The 22,192-nt window shown below is 48.3% G+C and overlaps 1 protein-coding gene across 1 annotated transcript in view; it reads right to left on the bottom strand.

Annotated features, from left to right (window-relative positions):
- The window catches only part of LOC134413763 (zinc finger protein 135-like), a 197,036-nt gene that overhangs the window by 155,807 nt on the left and 19,037 nt on the right, over positions 1-22,192 (bottom strand). The window contains 1 exon segment of the mRNA XM_063147798.1: positions 15,691-15,698. Coding sequence (XP_063003868.1) covers positions 15,691-15,698 — 8 coding nt within the window.

The raw sequence follows: 22,192 nt of genomic DNA, 5'->3' as shown, positions 1-22,192 counted from the left end.
TATCTCTGGGGTGATAACACCACAGTTGGTGCCTTTGGCCCAGCAGCAAGGGTCAGACTGGCCCAGGCACATTCGCCCAGGTGGAGGGGAATTGAAGTTTCTCTTCAAAAGACTCTGTTCACCAAGGTTGGGGGAGACCTGATAATCTTAACATATACAGATTGGGAGTGGCCAGAAGATGCACAGGAGGCAAATGAACATTAATGAACATCACCCCCAGTGTGGTGAGACACCTGGACTGGGAAAAGATTGAGAAGGGAATCAAAGAATGAGGACTTAATTGACATCAGAGGCGAATGGAGCAATCATCAATAGGAGATCAAATACTAAGAATTGTGTAATTTAAGAGCAAAGAACATTAATTTCTTTGAGTTTTGTCTGTCTAAGCATATGAGAAACATAGTAAAAAGCAATGTGTGATTGAATGATTTTCACTGTGCAACCCGGACATGTGTGGATGGAATGGTTTCTATTGCACGTGCTGCCCACAATAACATCCTGGCAAGAATAAAGTAATGCCAAAATTCTGTAACACTGAGAAGATGATGTTGGAGTTTCTGTTTTTCATGCAGTTTCAGTGTCAGTCCCAGTGAGGTCCATCACCAACACAGGCTCCTCCTGGACTCTTTAGAGAACTGGAGGCCACGACTGCACAGACCTCTCAGAGACTCCAAGGCAAATGCCAAACCTGAAGTCCTTTGAAAAACCTGCAGTACCTGGGAGCATTACAGAGCCCCCAGGGCCATTCCTGAGCAAGGCTCCCCAGGGACTCATCCCAGCAGATCCCTGAGGCCAGGAGTGCAGGGAGGCAGGGGCTCTGTGCAGGCAGCTCAGATGCTGAGTAGAGCCTGGGCTGGCTGGAGGCAGCAGAAAGGCCAAGGCCTAAGCCCAGCTCTGGGAAAGGCAGATCCTGTCCCTCCTGTGTGCCCAGGGCTCAGCTGGGGGCACTGGGATGTGGAGGGATGCTGAGGGCAGGACAAGGGGGTGACAGTGCCCAGCCTGGCTGGGGCTGTGCCAGGAGGCCCCAGGGCCTCAGGACAAGGTGTCTCCTCACAGCCCTTGGTGGCACAGACCCTGCTGTGCCCCAGGGCACCAAGACTTGGCTTCTGCTGGGCACTGCCAGCCCTGCCAGGGCCCTTGGCCATGTCCAGCACAGCTTGTCCTGCACTATCCCACAGCTGCTGCAGTGTCCCTGCAGGCTGCACACTTCCATCTTGCTGCCCCCTGGCTCTGCCCTGCCACTGCCAGCCCTGCCCTGACCTCTGCCCACGCTCACCCTCTGTGCCTGGGGACACACACATGCACTGAGCTCAGCCCCCTCCTTCTGGGTGCTTCTCCTGCCACAGCACTGCCCTGGGAGGGTTCATTCCTCACAGGAGCTGCTGTGTTTTTACTGGTGCATTTTATAGCTCTGCTTCTGCCTCTCTAGCAATTCTCTTTTCAAAGAGCTCTCCAAGGAAAAGATTCATTGAATTGTGGAATAGCAGAGGTGAGAAGAGCCCCCTGAGCCCCCTTGGCCTGGGTGTGGCTGGCATGGAGTTCCCTTTGCCAAGACACCCCTGTCCTGCTGTGCTTGGCTCTCGTGACTGCAGCAGGGTCGGTCCCAGCCCAAGGCTTTGCCTGTCCCTGAGCAGGGCTGGCCCCACATGAGGCATCTCTGCAATCCTCCACCAGTAGGCTGGGGGAAGCAGGTGTTCCTGGGGGCATAGGGATGGAACAGCTGGGCTGGACTGACCCCAGGGCTCTTCCATTCCATGTGATGTCCTGATCAGCAGGGAAATGAGTGGGTCAAGAAGGTCTCTGGATTTTCTGTATTATTATATTTGTCTTCCAAAGCAACCACTATGTGTGCTGAACTCTTTTTTTCCCGTGGTTTTCCTTGCTTCTGAATGTGGCCTTTGCTTTTTAGTCCCTCCAGTATTAATCTCCCTTTATGATGACCCCCAATGTTTTCACCTTATTTTCTCCTGTTTTCTGATGAAGGAGGGACAGTGACAGAGACACTTGGCTGTCACTTGATGGCCAGGGGGGTTTAACCGCAGTCACCTTGACCAACTCTTCTCTTATGGGCACAGCCAGCAATGTCAGTGCTCTGTCAGGTGCCCACCACTGAGCTGGGCTCATGCCCTGCTCACAGCCCCAGGGCTGTCAAGGCACACAAGTCCTTCCCTTGCACACACACACACAGAGTTCATTGCAGCATGGGCAGGAGCTCCCTGGGCTCCACTGTCAGTGCCAGAGCCTGGCAGGGACCTCAGCCTTGCGGGTGTCACCCTGCCCTGCCCTGCCCTGCCCTTCCTGAGGTGCCCCATGGCCAAAAGGATGAACATGGGGAGCTCTGTAATCAGGAGCTCATCCCAGCCCTGCCCTCAGGGGTTCCCAGGGGATGTTACTCTCTGGAAGCTCCAGGAGCAGCTGAAGGTGTTTGTGCTCACAGGGTTTATGTCCCCTCACATACACAGGATGTTCAGGGCTGTGGAATGGCCTGAACTGCAAACACGGACTCCTGACCCCGTCACTTGATGTCCCTCCATGAAGGGAAGAACTACCTCTGTGACCTGGGGTGAGAGGCCACTGTTGTAGCAGTGCTGGCTTTGCAAGGGCACTGCTGGGACAGCCCCATCCTGATCACTGCCACACTTCTGCTGGTCACTGCTGGTTTCCTCTTCAGGACCCTGTGTTGGGCACATCCCTGAGAGCAAACTGGGAAGAGGATTGCAGCTTTCAGGTCCTGCACTGGGGAGAGGCCCTTGCACAATGGAAATGCTGCTGCAGAGCCAGCTCTGTCCCAGAAGTGCCCACGCTCTGTCCCTGCCTGCACTCCCTGGACAGTCACGCAGCAGGACAGGGACTGAGCTGGAAGAGCCCTGAGGCCTAAAACCAGCACAGGGGCACTGAAGGGGAGTGTGGGAGTGAAGGAAGGGGAGGTTATGGAGGAGAAGCCCGGGGCCTCCCTGGCAGGGAGGAGCACTGGGGTTCCCTTTTCTCCTCCAGGTCTGCCCAGAGGCACCAACCCTGCAGCTCCAGAGAAGCCAGGGAGGAAAGAGGTCAGGCACACGTAGCAATACAGAGATCTTTATTTTGTGTAAGCACATAGGTAGTACAGAGGTAGTACAGATCCTGGTTTATACAGTCTCTGGGTGTGATACTAAAGAAAAATACTAAAATAAAAACAGTAGAGTCAAAAATTGTTGTGTGAACAAATTCACAAAAGTGTAACACCTGTGTAAACAGCAAAAAATACAGGACACAGAGTGAGAATTATTGAGTAACACCATAGAGCTATGTGGAAGAATGAGAGTTTATTGCTTCTGAAAACCATTTGTCATAATTTTCCTCAGACCATTCTTGAGCTCCTGGTTCCTCAGGCTGTAGATGAGGGGGTTAAGTACTGGAGGCACCACCGAGTACAGAACTGACAGGGCCAGATCCAGGGATGGGGACGAGATGGAAGGGGGCTTCAGGTAGGCAAATGTGCCAGTGCAGAGGAATAGGGAGACCACGGCAAGGTGAGGGAGGCAGGTGGAAAAGGCTTTGTGCCGTCCCTGCTCAGAGGGGATCTTTAGCACAGCCCTGAAGATCTGCACATAGGAGAAAACAATGAACACAAAACAACCAAAAGCTAAACAGGAGCCAACAGCAAGGAATCCAACTTCCCCGAGTTTGGAGTGTGAGCAGGAGAGCTTGAGAATCTGTGGGATTTCACAGAAGAACTGGCCCAGGGCATTGCCATGGCACAGGGGCAGGGAAAATGTATTGGCTGTGTGCAGCAGAGCATTGAGAAAGCCACTGGCCCAGGCAGCTGCTGCCATGTGGGCACAAGCCCTGCTGTCCAGGAGGGTCCCGTAGTGCAGGGGTTTGCAGATGGACACGTAGCGGTCGTAGCACATGACAGTCAGGAGGGAAAGCTCTGCTGAAAAGAAAAATACAAACAGAAATACCTGAGTAGCACATCCTTTGTAGGAGATGTTCCTGGTGTCCCAGAGGGAATTGTGCATGGCTTTGGGGACAGTGGTGCAGATGGAGCCCAGGTCAGTGAGGGCCAGGTTGAGCAGGAAGAAGAACATGGGCGTGTGCAGGTGGTGGCCGCAGGCTACGGCGCTGATGATGAGGCCGTTGCCCAGGAGGGCAGCCAGGGAGATGCCCAGCAAGAGGCAGAAGTGCAGGAGCTGCAGCTGCCGTGTGTCTGCCAATGCCAGCAGGAGGAAGTGCCTGATGGAGCTGCTGTTGGACATTTCTTCATTCTGAACATTGTGAGCTGTTCAAAGACAACATTGACAATTTGGACAAAGTACCTTCAGTGAATCCTATGCTATTTTCTTACACAAGCACTAAAAATTGCTTCCTTTTCTTTGGGAAAATTTCATTTCCCTTTTTTTTTTTTTATTTAAGTGTAGATTTGGGCTGCTAGAGTAGCTGTGTGGTTTTTAGAAGGGTCAGAAGTCCTGTTCTAGCATTGCTCTCAGGCTGAACACTGGGGAGCCCAGAGGGAAAACAGGACTCCCTGTGCCCCAGTGCAGTCAGACCTGCTGTTCCCACACAGGTGCCATTTGCTCATTTAACCTCCCTCTAGTAAGGATGTACAAATTTAAAACTGTATTTAAAAATAATGTGGCCTTTTTGAAGACTCCTGTTTCAAAATCAATCTCTCCAACTCTTTGCTCTTTCCCTTTGTAGCTGGACAGGAATGGATACCAAGGTTTGCTCTGGCTCTCTGCTGCCTGAACTTGTGCCTACCGGGAGCTGTCTCTCTCTGTCCAAGCTTTGTCCCTGCCAGTGCTGCCAGAGCCCAGCCCAGCCCTGGGGGCTCAGCTCTGCCCTGCAGACACCTCCCAGCACAGGGCACTGCCCAGGGGCATCTCCCTGGCAGCGGGGCCTTAAGGGGAGGCCAGAAAAAGAGAGATGCTGCAAGCCAAGGTGCTGCTGCTGCTGTCTGTAGGGAGAGGAGGCTGAGGAGGCACATTCTGAGAGAGGGCAGAGGCCCATCTGCTGATGCCCAGGCTGACAGTGCAGGAGTTTCACTGACACAGCCAAAGCTGACAGCCCCTTTCCCTTCCCTTTAGGACAAAGCTGAGGCTAGCCCTGACCATGCAGCACCATCTCCACAGCAGGAGGAATCTGCCCTGATGGGGGTGGCTCCTTCCACCTCCAACTTCTCCCCTGCAGCATCCATGGGGAGCTGCCAGGCAGGCTGAGAGCTGCCCCTGGCAGATGGCACATGCCTGGGCTGGCCAACAGCCCTGGGCAGTCCTGGCTGCAGCCCCAGCTTCACCCCCTGCAGCCATCCCTGGCAGCAGGAGACGTCCTGCCCTGTCCCTTTGACCGTGCCCAGGGCAGCCCTGCTCTGCAGCACGTCCTTTTACTCCTCCTGCTCCTGTGCCACAGAGAAACTGGGAGAGTCCTCCTGACACATCCCCCAGGCTGTGGGGTGTGCTGGATTCAGGAGATCTTCCTGGAGCACGGGGGACAATGCCCTGCACCCACACACTCACCATGCAGAGGGCTGTGAAGATGTTTCCCCAAGTGAAGTCTCAGCTCAATGTCTTCCCAATCCTGACTGCCTTCAGCCTGTCTCTGCCTGGCTTCTGTCCCCTCAGTGCCTGCAGGCAGAGCCCTCAGCCCTGCTGGGCTGGGAGAGGAGCTGGTCCTGGGAAGACCTGTTCCTTTAAAGCTGAGCACAGACACAGCACAAGGACTTTAATGAGCCTCTTTGGGCATTGGTGGTGTTTACATCAGACTCAGTCCCTGAGGGAGTGTTGAAAAAACTTCTCAAGAACTAAAACTTAAATTGAAACTCCGAAGTTTTCCAAGTTTTAATGGATACCACTGAGGGATGCAACTCAGAAAGTGTCCCCAGGTTCCAGTTAGAGCAGAACAGTGGAGGCAGTGAGGACAGCTGGGGACAAACAAGGCCAAGGTGTCTCTGGTGCTGAGCAAAGCTGGATGTGTTTGAGGAATGCAAAGGGACAAGGCCTGAGCCCCAGCCCCTGGCCAGGCAGATCCTGTCCCTCCCTCCTTGCTCAGGGCTCTTCCCGGGATAGGCACTGGCATGTGGGGCTGTGCAATGCCAAGGGCAGGAGCATGGGGCGGCCCCTGCCAGGCTGCTGAGCAGGGACAAGGAGGCAATGAGGCCCCAGCCCTACAAGGGTCATTTGTCTCCTGCTCCTGCCTCAGGCCCAGGCCCAGCAGCCATGGCCAAAGTGCTGCCCAAGTTGGCTCTGGCAGGGCTGTCTTGCAGCTGCTGCACATGTCTGTGCCCTGTGCAGCCCAGGCTGTCCCACGGTGTCCCTGCCTTGCGCCTCTGTCCCTGCAGGCTGTCAGCATCCCCCGGCTGCCCCACCTGGCTGGGCCCTTCCTTTGCTGACAGCTCTTCCTCCTGCCTGCCTCTGCCTGCCCACACAAAGCCTGGGGCTGACTCAGACTCCTTATGGGGGATGTTCTGCACCACAGCCCTGTCTGAGAGGGAAATTCCTGTCTTGTCATGTCCTGCCTGGATCTCCCCAGCTGCATTTGTGCTACTATTTCTCTATCTGGCTCTTTCCCACTGTGGGGAAAAAGTGCCACCATTTCTGAATCCACCTTTTAAGCCCTACCAGGCCACTCCTGTTCTGTCCTTAGTCTCTTCACAACTCAGACTAGGCACATCAGCCTCCATATATTGGTTATATTCTTTAGGCCTGCAAACCTCAGCTTGGGAGATCTTTGAGCCCTCTCCATGGTGTTTTCAGATGTCTTATTCATATCCAGTTCCTGGATATTCGTTGAGATAAACATCAGGATTTTAACGTAAGAATAGAAGTTTCCTGGCTGATAATCGCTGGCTTCCTGGGTTGCTGGGTCCACCTAAGAGTGATTATCACCTTGACAATTACATCTGCAAGATAATTGACAACGTCACCATGATGCATGTGAATGCTGACTTTCTCGAAGTTGACTGACAACATCGAGACACCTGGACTGAGTCTTTGTCTACCTCTGCACATGTAAAGCCACAGTTATGCATGTGAAGAGACGCAAAGAACATTCGGTCATGTCTGCCTCGGGAAGAATAAACTGTACACGAAATTGGTGCACGAAGCAGCATTCGTGAACACAAGGAGACTCTGACATTCGGAGGTCAGATCTGTGTTTACCCAGCGCCGATCCTGGGCTCAACGCTGACCCTTGGCTGAGGTGGTTTTGACGACCGAACTTCGGTCTCACAGACAAATTAATAAATCTTTGCTAAATTTTCTTATAAGTTTGGCTCTTGATTTGATCATGTGAAATAGGATGGAACCGCACAGACTACTGAAAAGATTCCAGCTGGTCTCAGGGCCCAGAGAAAGCCAAAACTGTTTAACTTGGTATTTGGTGGTCCATGTCTGTATAAAAGAATGCTCTAAAATGTCACCTTTCAAGAAAATGTCCTAGGTAGATGTTTCCTGTGCTGGTGAGAGTCTTTTAAACCCAGCCTTCTCCTGACCTCTCTGCTGTTGCAGTTCCATGGACAGAGGCTGTTTTCTCTTACCCCCTGCCATGGTCAGGCTGGTGTTCAGCCATCTCCAGGACAGCAGGGCCCCATCCCACATCACTGTGACCTGGGAAGGCAAAATCCATTACTCCAAATGTCCCTCCTTGCTGCTTCTTGCCAAATATTTGACCCTGGCACTGGGGTTTGGACTGGTTGCTGCAGGAAAAGGGAAAACCCTGTGACATTTTGGGGTACATGGAACCAAGGAAAACCCTGTGACACTTTGGGGTTTGATGGAACCAAGGGCCGTTTGTGACACAGAGGTGCCACATGGAGCCAAATATCCATTGTGACAGTTTGGGATCTCATGGAACACATTGTTTGTTGCCACAATGCGGATCCAAGGAGACCATGGTGTTGCTCATTGTTTATGCAAAGCTTTTGCATTAATCACGGAATCATGGAGCCCATTGTGACCGAGTAGGGCCCCATGGAACCAAAGAGCCATGGTGACACTTGGAACTAAGGATACCACTGTTTAGTACAGAACCTCATGGAACCAAAAGTCCATTGCCACAGAGCAAGGCCTCATGGAACCATGGAGTGCAAAGGTCTAGAACATTTCCTGCACAGTTCTGCCTTGGGTGAACGGAACATTATTGGTGGCAGCTTAGTCTTGGCACACACCTGAGCAGTGTGTCTGATTTCAGTGGGGAAACTCAGGAGTTTTAAGTTGCTTCAAAAAATACACAAAGGGCAAACCCCTCTTAGGCTGAGTGCAGCCAGCTCTCCAAGCACAGCAGGTCCCAGGGGAGTGAGGACACACAGAATGGGGCTGGGCAATGTGGAGCAAGGTTGTCCACACTGGGTCAGAGCTCCAGGCACAGCTTCTGTGAGCAGGCCAGAGCTGCTGAGGAGAGACCCTGGGTCAATATCAATCACAGAATGCTGCAATTGTCTGCTCCAAAGACAGTAGTAATAAAATACATCCTTTAAAATAGGAGTGGATATTTTTTAGAAGCTCTTTGAAATATTTCTCCATAACTGCAGAAGGAGACCTAGAAACCTAGGAGAGCCAAGGACAGTGTTGCAGCTTCAGGCCCAAGAAGTGCAAACAGTGATTTGAGGAGAGCAGGCAGGGAGGATGGGACTTCATAACCTGAAGTTGTAATTGGACAATTAACCCCAAAATAGAAATGGTCCAAAACTTGTAAAAATGTTAAAATGTGTGACCCATTGTCCATCTTGGGTGTACCCTCAGCCGGGCTCTAGTACTGCCCTGGGTCTATCCTTTGAAGGCCTTTTAATAAATCCCTACTTTATTCCTGTAACACTGTCCAGTCTCTGTTCTAGGCAGCCTCTCAAGGCATCAAGGCCTGGCTGGCTGGGCCACCTGGGGCCACCTGACAGGTCCAGCTGTCCCCTGGCATGTTGAGGGCTGCTGCCCATCAGCCCCTGGAGCACTGGGGCTCTGGGCTCTCCTTCCTTTGGAAAGAACTGTCCTTCTCCTCTAGGTGCCCATGGCCAAAATCAGCATTCCTCCTCCAAATTTCCATATATGCAAGGATTGTTCCCAGATGAAATCGTCCAGGACAGACAGATCTGCCTGGCTTGGCCACCCAGGGGCCACATCTCATCTGCCTTTGAAACACTGGGACTATGTGCTTTTCTTTCTTATGGCAAAAAAGCACCTTTCACATCCAGGCACCCATGGCCAAAGTTGGGAATCCACCTCCAGAAATCCCTATTTCCAGGGATTTCTCCCAGACAAATGCTTCCAGGAGAAACAGGTCTGGCTGGCCTTGGCTTCCTGAGGGCTGTTTCTCCTCTGCCTTTTGTTTTGCAGAGAAAAGAAGAAACCTTTACAACCTTTGTAAAAGTTGTAAAGCCCGGTATGCTTTTATTACGACCAAGCAGAGGAAATGCTCCTCAAAAAGCATGCGTACCCCTGGAGATCTCAGGTCTCCTTTTATCCCCCTTCCAAATGCATATACACACAGTTTCACAATAGGCTCATACATATTCATTCCATGTGACATTTATCGCCAGTTCTTCTTTATCAAAGGAATTCCTAGGACGGGGCAAATCGATCTTGTCATCGTTTCTGGTTTGTTTTTTTTTTTTCCTGTCTCCTCACTGTCTCTGCCCTGCAATTTTTCCTTCAGCTTTGGCCTCAAAGACTTTTCACCTCTCCTAGACACTTCACCTAATTCAGAATGGATATCTGGTCTGTCTCATTCCCCCCTTTCCTAGGAAATAAGTAAATTCTTCTACTTAATGCAAACCCTTATGACAAAAAGTGTCTTTTAATGCTTCACCATGTACGTTTGACAAAGAGGTTAGTACAGCTATTCGTTGTAGTATTCTCCAGTTACAAATTAACAATATAATAGATAATCCTAAGCTTATCCCAACTAATATTAACAAAACTTCAATGGGGTGGCACAACTTATTAAAGATTCCATTTGCAGTAGGTGACCATCCAAAGATCACATCCCACCAGTGATGATCCATATTTTGTTTTATTCTTTGTAGAACTCTGGTTATCTCTTTTGTATCATGTTGGACAGTAATTTAGGATTTCTTTCCACTTTCTTGGATTTCCTTCAAGATTTCCAATAGGTCTTGGTGCTTAATTAATTGTTTTACTAATGTAAGGTTCATCCCAATAGGGGTAGGTGATAGTCTGTGATACAGTGTGTAATTGGCTTTAATCAGCTGGTGGGATGTCACTGGTACCGAAAACGAAAAATTACGCCCAATAATCTTAACAAAATTACAAATACAGAAATTAGAATGATTTCTACTAGACAGAATAACATCATTGCTATCACTTTTTACAGCAGCACAGGCAGTTCTCAGGCATACACACTCTTTTCCAGTATATACGAGCACAGTTTTCTGGTCAGCGACTGGAGGAATTTCAAAGTGGCAAATACTCTGTTCAGTGTCCAAACACACATCTTGAGCATTAATAGTATTGCTTTCACAAATGAATCCCATCTGTTCTCTAGTAATGAAGGATTCTAAGTTTACTGTCTGCCACTTTTCATTCATCTTTCGCACCCATACTCTATGTTCTGAAAGATAGAGTATTGTTTATTCATGGTTTAATCCTAGGGAAATGATGGGATGGATAACATAAACAGTGGCTTTGTGTATGGTAAGCACAAAGGCAGTGGCCGCATTACAAGCAGGATCATAGGTGAAATTCACCATAGTCCACCAGGATTGAAGCTTCCTTTCAAAATCAATTGCATTATCCCACACAATTTTCCAAATTTCAGCTGGAAAATTACCTTCACCCCCTTCCCATATGATCAGAACTGCTGTTGCCTGCATCCATAACTGTGCTTGTATACAACTGAAAGCTAAAGACACATTATCTTGGACAGTACTAAGTGCTTCTACTATTAAGTTGTGGTCTTGGTCCCCGGCCTTTTCATACTTCCTTACTTTGGCAGTACTTTTGAAATCTGTCACTGACTAGTTCCTAATGTCAATAGAGATTACTATAAAGGCTGCTTCAATTTTGTTAGGCTACCTGCTGCAGTGGCCAGTTTATTCATCAGTATTTCTGAATCAATTCCATTTAAAACTCCTAATCTTGTCTCAAACATGCCAGTTAGATCCTTTCTTATTCTGCTCCTGAGATATGCCTTTCTTTGTAACCATGTTGTCCAGCCCTCAAAGGATGTCTTTAGGAAGGAGGAGTGTGGAGAGTTTAGTTCAAGCATGGCTTAAAGAAAAGGCCATGAAGGCATACAGTTGAGAGAAGAGTAAAAGGTAGTTGTGAAGCAGTTCCAAAAGCAGTTCCCAGGCTGATTACTATAAGCAATTAGACTCTCTCATGTATCACTTTATAAACAATAAGGTTCTCAGACAGTCTTCCCATAACAAGCGAAACACCCTCTCTGGGAAAAGATGGCACCCTGAGAACAGATGTGGAGGTTTTGGGAACCTTTCATATCACAGTGGGAACACTGGTTTTATTTTTAATAAACAATTATAGGTATTGTAAAACAAAAGGAGTGGTTAGAGTTTTCTCTGTTAGCCTATCATGAACCTGGATTTTGGAATATGCATGAAGTTAATTAGCACTGTTATTTAAAGTGACTGATCGATCAATAAATTGGAGTTCGATGCATTAAAGGATGGTCGTCTCCCCTTCACTTCAATGGAGGAGCATGCTGGTTGGATTTTTGAGATGTTAATTTGCAGTATCAACTCCACACATTTGAGAGACCATTCTCGAGTGAATAATAGCTTTTGTTCACTCACATTCTTTACTACGTAGGGGCCTGTTTCATACACTTTAGGTTCAAGTTTGGGTAGAGTCTGAACTAGTAGGGGTTGTATAAGGTCCTGCTGTGGTAAAAAGTGCAGTGTCTACTTTGAATTTAAATGAAAGTCTGATAGCAAATTGAGCTCAAAGGCAGGTCACTTCTACAGGCTGTATCAAGGTGAAATGACACCAACAGTCTGATTCACTTAGGCTATCACAGTCTTCCTGGTGTTCATATACACGAGGGGAGGTTAAGACACTAATTATATCTGGTCTCTCATAAGCCGTCCTATTGATGACCTGGCACTCTACTTTGATTTCTTCTTCTCTGATTCCTTTAAGTGCCCACAGTTCCCATTCCTGCTGTTCTTGCTCCTCATATACCTGATTCTCATGAATTACTACAGTGGATAGGTTTAAATCTTTTATCTCAGAAGGTTTTCCCATGGATCCAGTATACTGATTAAAAGCCTGGGACCAAGGTCATTCAGCATTACTTTGGATAGAGGTACTCTTTAGTTCTGAGACTTCAGTTACAATTACATACAAAACAATTCTGTAAACTAAAGTATGAACTACTCCAGACCGCAATATACTCATTTTGCCCGAGTAAGTTTTAGTCTCAGTTCATTCTCTTCTGGTATTACTCTCCAAGGGACTTCTAGGGCTTTCTTCACTCGAGAGTGATGGATCCAGGCATTCTGCTCCTTGATTTTGATTGCAGTGAAGGTGGTGAGAAGTACTTGCAGGGGTCTCTCCCACTGTGGTTCCAAAGTCTTCTCTGTAAGAGACTTAACATATACATCATCCCCAGGCTATCTAACTCCCTGTTTTGAGTTCCAGCCACATGTTTCTCAATTTCTCTGAGCTGTTTGCTTAAAGCCACCATGTAGGTGGACATTCTGGACATTCCCTTTGTATTCTATGTGGTCATCTCAAAAGGATTCAGCATTCCTTTAGCTCAAGGTTTAGTTCGAATTTGCAATAGTGCTAGTGGAAGAACTTGGGGCTAGGGTAGATTAACTTCTTGCCCCTGTGTTACAATCTACTGCTTAATCAAATGATTCATTTTCTCTACCTGGCTACTTGATTGGGGCATTATGGAGTGTGAAGTTCTTAATCTATCTCCAGGTGGCCACTAATCTGTTGCACTGCTTTGGAAATGAAATGTGATTCTTTACCTGAGGATATCGTGGCTGGAACTCTGAAGCGTGGTATTATTTCTTGTAAAAATAATCTGGTCCCCTCTGGAAGTTTGACAGTTCTGGTGGGGAATGTTTCTGGCCACCCTGAAAATGCATCTATCAATATCAGTAAATATTGATACCCCCCTTTCCTTGGGAGTTCTTAAAAGTCAATTTGCCACTACTGTCCAGGCCCATGGCCTCTCCCAGTCTGACCGAGTTTCAGCCGGGAGGTATTTTTGGGGTTAGTCTGGAGGCAAGGATCACATTGTCGGCTTACCTGAGTGATAGTGGCATGTAAATTCCTGACAACGATTCTTTCAATCAGATGTATGTTCTAGAAAGCCTGTGGAAATTACTACTTCAAAGTCAACACTTAATTTCAATGCACTCTGTATCACTCGCAGCCTTGGTCATTTTGAGAAAGGAGCCACACTCTATAAAAAGCTTTTAAGTAGTTAGGCCCTAGAGTGTTTTCTAGTGCTCTTCCTTCACTAGTAACCACGAAAATTGGAAGGGATTACTAGCTCTCTTTAAGTGGTAGCCCACCCCTTGCAGTTGTAGGTCTCTTTTGATTAGTATTATTGTATTCTGGCATACCTTCGAGGAAAATCTGTACCTCACCCTTTGCTGCTTTCTTTGCCTCTCCATTCACCAGCTCATTTCCCTCCTCCAATTTTAAGCTCACTCTCTGGTGTGCCTTAATATGCTTTTTCAGGTAGCTGAACTGCTTCCAGCAGCTGGATTGTCTCTTCTTTCCCTGTGAGGTCAGCAGTCCCCTCTCCTTCCAGATGGCTCCACGTGCATGCACGACTCTGAATGCCTTTTGCTGTTTCTAAGGCATGGGTCCATGCATTTATCTCAGCCTTCTGTGCAGAGGTACCTGTTGGTAAGGGTCCAGACTCTATTACCTCTCTACAGGTAGTCACTGTGTACTTTGCAATGTTGCTTTCCACTGGCAATGTAGTGGCTCCTGTCAGTGAACCAGGTCTCTGCATTGTCCAGAGGAGTGTCCTTTAAGTCTGGGTGGCTGGAGGCTGGATTAGGTAGCTGCAATGGTTTCTAGGCAATCATGGTGTACTGCTTCTCCTTGATTCCACTGAGAAAAGAGGCTGGGTTGACAATATTAGTCACCACTATCTCTACATCATCTTGCTCTACCATGATGGCCTGGTATTTCAGAAACCTCTGTGGTGAAAGCCAGTGGCCACCCTTCACTTCCAGTACTGTGGGACACTGTGTGGTACACTAGTACGTCATTTTTGTCCCAGGGTAGACTTGGGTGCCTCTTGAATATTCAGCACAACTGCTGCTACACCTCTGAGGCAACCTGGCCACCCTTTGGCTGTTGCATCTAGTTGCTTAGAGAAGTAAGCAACTGCCTTTCAGTAAGGACCCAAGTCCTGAGCCAATATTCCCAGGGCAATTCATTGCATGGAAAAATAGAAAGAATGGTTTACTTACATCGGGACGTCTCAATGCTGGAGCTGAAATGAGGGTACTCTCTAGCTGGTGAAAGGCCCGTGTGGCATCTTTTGTCCACTGGAGATCTCAGTTTCCATTGGCAATAAGAGCATAGAGGGGTCTGACGAGCAGTCCATAATTATAAACCACCAGCTGGCACTACCCTACCATGCCTAAGAAGGTTCAGTGTTCCTTTGTTGTCTGGGGTTTCAAGGTTTGGCATATGGCTTCCCTGCCCTAAAGTCTGCTGCTTAGCATTCACTTCTTACCCCAGGTAGATTACCTTCTGTTTCACTACCTGTGCCTTTTTCTTTGGGACTCTGCATCCTTGGAGTCCTAGGAAATTCTAAAGGTTTACCGTCCAGGCTTCTTTCGCTTCCCTGTCCAAGTGGCTACTAGAAGATCATCCACGTACTGCAACAGCCTTCTTTCCTCTTGTGGAGATTCCCAGGACTCTGGATCTTTGCAAGCTGTTCTCCAATCGGAGTGGGGAATCTTGAAGCCTTCAGGCACATGGACTATGTGAGCTTGTGTTTGAATGCAAAAATTTTCTGGCTGGCTTCGTGGATAGGGAGGCAAAAGAAGGCATCTCTTAGGCCTAAAACAGTGAACCAGGTTAGCTCAGGTGTTAAACAAGTTAGTAAAATATATGGATTTTCTACCACAGGGTATAAATTCTGTGTTATCTTACTGACAGACCTTACTCCAGTACTATCAATTATTGGGCTTATTCCTTCCTTATCATCCTTTTGAGGGTACTACTCAACTCTCACTGGTTATGTTCTTTTCTTAAGCTTGATTGCCATGGGGGGGCATTGTTCACTCTCCCTGGTACAGCAGAGGCCCATACCCTTGAAAACACTTTTTTACTTATTCTAATATCTCCTTACTAATGTCTTTCTTAATTTCAATGTCTGTTAATGTTAAGCCTAACATCTTCATTTGCCTCCAGAGTAACCCTTCTTATTTGAGCATGTTTAGCGAATTGAGCAAATTGTACAAAAGCTTCTAAGTGCACATAGTGCACATGTTACTTTAAAGGTTTGCAAAAGTATGCCTTCTCAGACTGGCCAGTTGTTCAGTTGTTCCCCACACAACAACATAAACATTCTCCACAGGTACTAAAGCTTTATTTAAAACTTATTATATGTCCCTTGTGTCGACTAAAATTCTTCCCTTTTGGGTAAGTCATCTTTATCCTTCCTCCCTTACCTTAGGAGAAGCCTTTAACAAATCATATGTACTCATTTTGCGAACTGTAATCACTTTTCATTTCAGCATGATAATCTTGCTTGACTTCATACGTTGCTATCTTATGCTGCATTCTGAACAACACGTTTGATTTGCTTTCTCTTTGCCTTGTTTACCTTTTCAAGGGCCAAGACCAGAGGGTGGTCTGATCTCACAGTCTCTTTGCCATTCTGGGTGATTTCTTAAAACAAAAAGACATATCAGCAAACAAAAACCCCATTCCATTTACCTTCCCATTTTAAAACAGTACTAACTGCAATGAAGTATTATAAATCTTTTTATTTTCTGAGCTGCTCCTACTGGCAGCCTTCTCCCAATGAGCCCCTCTCAAAAGGGGCTAATTTAGGAACCTCTTTGCTCTGGTCAGTTCTCATTATCTCTTTCTCCTTGCCCTATCTCACTTCCAGTTTCTCAGTCTTCCTCCTACACACACACAGCTCCAGGTGTCAGGTATCAGATGTGATTCCCACACACAAGCTCTAAGATCTTAGGTTCTGAATCAGCTTGATCTGAAACCTTTGATTAACACTCAGGGCATGTGCTCTGACGAATATTAGAACAGCAATACCAGCGTTTCTCACAAACACTGCACTGCAATAATACCTGCACATCCAGCTTTTGCCCACAAGTCATTCCCATGTTCCCTGGGGAAACAGGGCAGCCAGAGCTGTCCCTGTGCTCAGGGGACAGCCACTGTCACTTCACGCAGTGTGCCTGCCTCTTGATGCACCAAAGGCTCCCCAAAATTGTCCGCAAAGGCAGGCTATTCTGTTTATTACAGAGAACTCTCAATCCCCACAGCAGACTGTTCCCAGTCCAGACTTGCTATGGTACCAGCTGAAGTCTCATTAACTAATTCATCGCTTCTATCTAAACTCTGTTTTACAAAATATCAGTCTTTTCTAGTTCTCTTCTTGCACAATCTAATTAAGCACTGTGTCTACTTACACTTGTTTTACTGCCTTGCAAAAAGGCTGTGCTTGTCACAGCCAAAACTCTGATATGCCTGTTGAAAGCGAAGGGAGACGACCCATCTTTGTTGATCAGCATCGACTCTGATTTATTGATCAAATCAGTCATCTTTTATAATAGTGTTAATTAACTTCATGCATATTGCAAAATCCGAGCTCACGATAGGTTACAGAGAAAACTCTAACTCCTCCTTTTGTTTACAATGCCCATGGTTGTTTATTGAAACCAAAATTAGTGTTCTCACTGTGATATGAAAAATTCTCAAAACCTTCATATCTGTTCCCAGAGCAGCCAAGGACTGTTATAAGAAGACTGTCTGAGAATCCTGCTGTTTATAAAAAAGGTGCCTGAGAACCTAGTTATTTACAAAATTAAGCCTGGGAACTGCTGCTTTACAGCTACCTTTTACTTTCCCATCAGCTGTATACCTTCATGGCCTCTTTCTTTAAGCCATGCTTGAACCAGGCTCTCCACTTATGCCCACAGACACAGACACACATGTACCCCCCCCCCTCCTTTATTTACAATTCACTAGAGCCAAGGCTTGAATTGCTGTGAGATGGAGAATTCTTGGAATTCCTTTAATTCGCTTTATCGTAGCTAAGCATAAATCACCATACTATAGTTCTCCTGTGTAAAATACTACTCTTGTTGCAAACAAAATCTTAAAATCTCCACAAACACTACTATACAATCTGAGAATCAAATTACCACAATGCAGTGGAAGAAAATCACCACACAAAATCACTGGGAAAGGGCATATCTCTCAAAGTGCTCACTTTTGTCATCACAACACAGCATAACATAATTCAGCATTTACTCACATCACTTTTTCCTGGACACAATCAAAATAACAGCACACAGTCTAGAGATCAAGTCCAAACATCCAGGGCAAAGGAACTCTTTGAGCTCATACTCACGGTTAAAATGTACCAGATCTACACAAATCACTACATTTAAACACAATAAATACCATCACTGATGTTCCTCCACTCGCTTCTCTGCGGGGCACTTCTCTCCCTGCCCCCACAGCCTGCTGCAGCCTCAGACCTCACTTGGCTGCTTCAAACATGGGTAGTACTCACCCCCCCAGCACTGTAGAGCCCTGTAGATCTACTCACTTTTATACACCATACACTTGTACACTTGCACGATTACAAACACATTGCACTGACCACACACTGCATTAACCATACAGCGACAGAGTGTCCAGACGCCACACACACACACACACACACACACACACACAAACAAAACACGGTGGGTTCAGCAGCTCTGCCCTATCAGAACAATGAACCCCGCTACACACATACACGGGTTCACCCGGCTCACCCCCAGAGCCACTAGCGCTTCCGCCCTATCAAAACGATGAACCCTGTCTCTAATACAACTGCTCGAACAGCTGAACTCAGACGTCTCTGAGTCATTTTCTGCCTTCCTGTCCTTTCCCCTGGGGGCCCCTCAGTACATACCGTATTCCCCACCGCAGGCCGGCAGGTCCTTGTCTGTCCTCGCAGGAGGCAAGTTGAGACAAGCGGAGCCCCACCAGGAAAAAATCCTAGGGCGTGCCTTGGAGGTCCATCTATCTCCCCTGCCCCTGTGGGGACAGAGAACTCCTGGCTTGGCTCGCCATAATGCTTTGCGGAGAAAAGAAGAAACCTAACAACTTTATAAAAGTTGTTAAGCTCGGTATGTTTTTATTACGGCACGCGTCGGATGCATGCAGAGCAAATCCTTCTCAAAAGGCATGCGTACCCCTGAGGATTTCAGGTCTCCTTTTATCCCCCTTCCAAATGCATATGCATACAGTTTCAGAATAGGTTCATGCATATTCCTTCCGCGTGACATTTATCGCCAGTTCTTCTTTATCAAAGAAATTCTTAGGTCAGGGCAAATTGACCTTGTGGTTGTTTCTGGTTTTCTTTTTTTCTGTCTCCTCACTGTCTCTGCCCTGCAGTTTTTCCTTCAGCTTTGGCCTCACAGACTTTTCACCTCTCCTAGACACAGACTTTTCACCTCTCCTAGACACTTCACCTAATTCAGAATGGATCTCTACCCTGTCTCAATGGGCACTGCTGGGACAGCCCTGACGCCTCAGCCCAGGGCCGGGGGGCTCCAGGCTCCTTGCCCAGGCTCTCTCAAGAACATGCTCAGGCCAATGCTCAGCACAGAAAAGCCCCGTGAGCAGCCCCAGGCTGGCTGTGGGCAGGCTGGGGGCAAACAGCAGGGCTGGGGCTCTGCAAGGACCCTTGGGCAGACGGGAAGGAGCAGCAGAGCAGGGGCTGATCCATCCCCAGTGTGCTGCACAGGACAGGGCAGCGTCCCAGAGTGTCCTCATGGAGCTGCCAACAACATCCCCCCTCTGCAGCCCTGGCCTCTCCCCAACTCACACAGGTGCCCCATCCTTGCAGGCACAGACACAGCAGCACTGGCTCAGGAGCCCCTGTTTGCATTGCACACAGCAGGGGGAGCACCCCCATGCTGTTTGTGTGGGGACATGAACCTGAGGGAGCACAAATGCCATCAGCCCCTGGGGCCAGCAAGGGCTGGGGGACACCAGGGAAATCACTCAGATTTGTCCTGGCCTCTGCAGTCAGACAAAAAGTTTGTTCCTATGAGCTGGGTGTTTCCTGTACCACTGCAGACGCTGTTGCTCAGAGCCCGGGCTGCCTGGCAGCCACCCCCAAACTGCCCTGAGCAATTCCTTGGCTTCACCTTTGCTTTCTTTCCTCTTTCCTGGTCCAGATTTCTTCCTATTGCCATTGCTGTCCCTTACCCTGCAAACAGCCCATCCCTGTTTGACCTTTCCTCTCTGGCCCCACACCCCATTGCAGTTCCTGACTTGGCCCCATGGGAACGTCCCTTGGGCAGCAGGATCATCCTAAAAGTGCTGCAGGAATTGTCTGCAGGCTGCTGCAGTGCCTGGTGCTGCTCCCTTGCCAGAGGTACCCCAGGCCAGGGGGGCACGTCTGGGCTGCTGTGTCTGGCTCTGGGGCTCCCTGTTCTGGGCAGTGAGGAGGAGCTGCAGAGGCTCTGCAGGACTGACAGGATGGGCTTTGGGGCTGCCAGGAGAAGCTGAGGGACCTGGGCTGCTGGAGCTCCTGAAGAGGAGGCCCAGGGCTCCTCCTGCAACTGCTCCAAGGGTAGCTTCAGAGAATCACAGAATCAGTAAGGGTGGAAAAGACCTTGGAGATCATCGAGTCCAACCTGTGCCTTGACACTGCCTTCTCTCCCCTGAGCCTCTTCTTCTCCAGGATAAACAACCCCAGCTTCCTCAGTCACTCCTCACAGGACATGTGCACCAGACCCCTCACCAGCCTTGTTGCCCTTCTCTGGGCACGCTGCAGCCCCTCCATGACCTTCCTAATTTGGGGGCCCAGAACTGGACACAGCACTCGAGCTCTCCTATCCTCCAGGAGATCCACACTTGCAGTCAATTTGGTCACCACAGTTCCATGATGCCCTAGAGTGTCACAGTGGTCTCCATGATTCCATGACTCCATAAAGGTTCACTACAGCCTTTTTGGTCTATGGCAGCTAGTAGTGTCAGGAACTCCCTTGGATCCTTGCGTCCCACAGTGTCACAATGTCCTTTGGTCCCAAGGGGCACCATGGTGTCACAGATGTTCCTTCATTCCATAAGTCCCTGCAGAGCGACCCTGGCCCATTGGTTCCATGGGGCCCTGCAGTGTCACCATGGCCCCATCATTGCACAAGGTCCTGCAGTGTCGCAATGGCCTCCATGGTTCCACAAGATCACACAATGTCACAGTGGTCCCTTGGTCCCATGAGGCCCCAGAGTGCCCCAATGGATTTCATGGTGGTGCAGTGTCACAATGGACCCCTGCTTATACAAGATCTTGCAGTGTCACGAGGCACCCTTGGTTTTATGACACCAGAGTGTCACAACTGTTCCCTTATGTGCTGGTTTTTCATTAATTGAAACTTTGTGAGGAGAGAAGAAGCCACCAATGGAAATGATTATTCTGAGAAGAGCTGCTGAGAGCTTCCTCTGTGCCTAACAGCACCAATCAGTGACTGGTTTTGAATACTGACACCTTGTTAAACCACTAGAAAGGTGAACACACCTCCATGAACACGCATGTTAAAAATGAACAAACACCAGGAAAAGCTCTCTCCCTTTCAGCCTTGGAACAAGTAAGAAGGCCAGCCTGGCTCCTGTCTCAGCCAAGCCAGGCTGGATGGGCACTGCTGTGGGGCCAGGCCCCTTCTCAGGGACCCTGCCCAGCCCTGCCCTGGCAGGGCCGGGCACCAGCAGCTGCCAGGCAGGGGCAGAGGAGGCCATCAGCCCATGGCGTGTTCCAGCTGAGATCTCAGCCATTTCCCCCCAGTGTGGCTGCTGGGCGAGATCATGTGGCTGAGGCCAGAGGCGGCCTTGTAGCCCACACAGAGAGTGGCCCTGTGCCTGGAATTGAACACAGCAGGGGCCAGAGACCAGCCATGGGGCTGATCCTGACACAACCACCAGGGCAGCCTGAAAAATCTATCACCGTGATTGCTTCGGCCACCACATGGCAGGAATCACATGAGCATCTGCAGGCCCTGGGGCAGATATTGACTCTTTCAGTGCATAGATAAGGCTTACAGACCTTCAGTCCTCCCTTGGGTGAGAGAAAAGGACAGAGTGAAGACACCTAGAGAACAAGATGAGACATGAAGGTCAGTAAGAAGAAGTCAAGTCCCAGATGGAAGGGTTGAGGAGATGCCTCAGTCCTGGGCTGAAATTCTCTTGTAAGGCTACGGAGAAAATATAATTGATACATCAGGCTCTTTTTTCCCTGAAACTCATTGAAAGTATGCGAGGATGAAGTGTTCAAATTGTAGATATGAGCAAAGGCATTTATGCTAACGCAAGCAAATGGTGAAGTAGCTGTGATCCCATGAGAAGTTTTAACAGAGAGAGAGGGAGTAGAGTGATGAAGATCCTTTGCCCTCAGGGAAAGAAGAAAAATATCTCTGTTCCGGGAGATGAAGATAATGTCAGAGACAGATAAAGAGAATTTTTGCTCTTGAACAGCTCTTCCTTAAATTAATACACCATAATTTGACATAGCCCATAAACACAGCTGTGGAAAGGCTGCAAAAGATGGGAGACATTTCACAATTGCAGAATCCTAGGCAATTTCTATTCATGGAAATTAAAGGCCATGAGAGAACAGTTTTCTTGTGGAGAAGTCTCCATAAAATGACAAGAGGCACTCGGCTCCCTAAGTGAACTGAAGACTATTCTAGAGGTGATAAACTGACTGAATTGTTTCTGGACATTGTTAGTGAGAAAGGTGTAGGAGGGAGGACAAGTGTTTTAAAAGTTTTCTTCTGATTCTCTTTTTTTTTTTTTTAGTTACTGTCAATAAAATTTTCTTTATACCCTTTTAAAGTCTAAGCCTGCTTTGCGTTCTTGCTAATCCTATCTCACACCAGCAAAGGAGTAAGTATGTTCTTTTGGGGGCACTGGCATTTAGCCAGCACTGAAGCCACCACACCTTAGTTCCACCAGTCCCTGCAGTGTCACAATGGCCCCTTGTTACATGGCTTTGCAAGGGTTCCTCAGGGTGAGAGAGA

This window comes from Melospiza melodia, unplaced genomic scaffold, assembly GCF_035770615.1.
Source record: "Melospiza melodia melodia isolate bMelMel2 unplaced genomic scaffold, bMelMel2.pri scaffold_51, whole genome shotgun sequence".
NCBI classification, from domain to species: Eukaryota; Metazoa; Chordata; class Aves; order Passeriformes; family Passerellidae; genus Melospiza; species Melospiza melodia.
The sequence above is the reverse complement of the archived record's forward strand: the minus strand, read 5'-3'. Positions and strand labels throughout refer to the sequence as shown.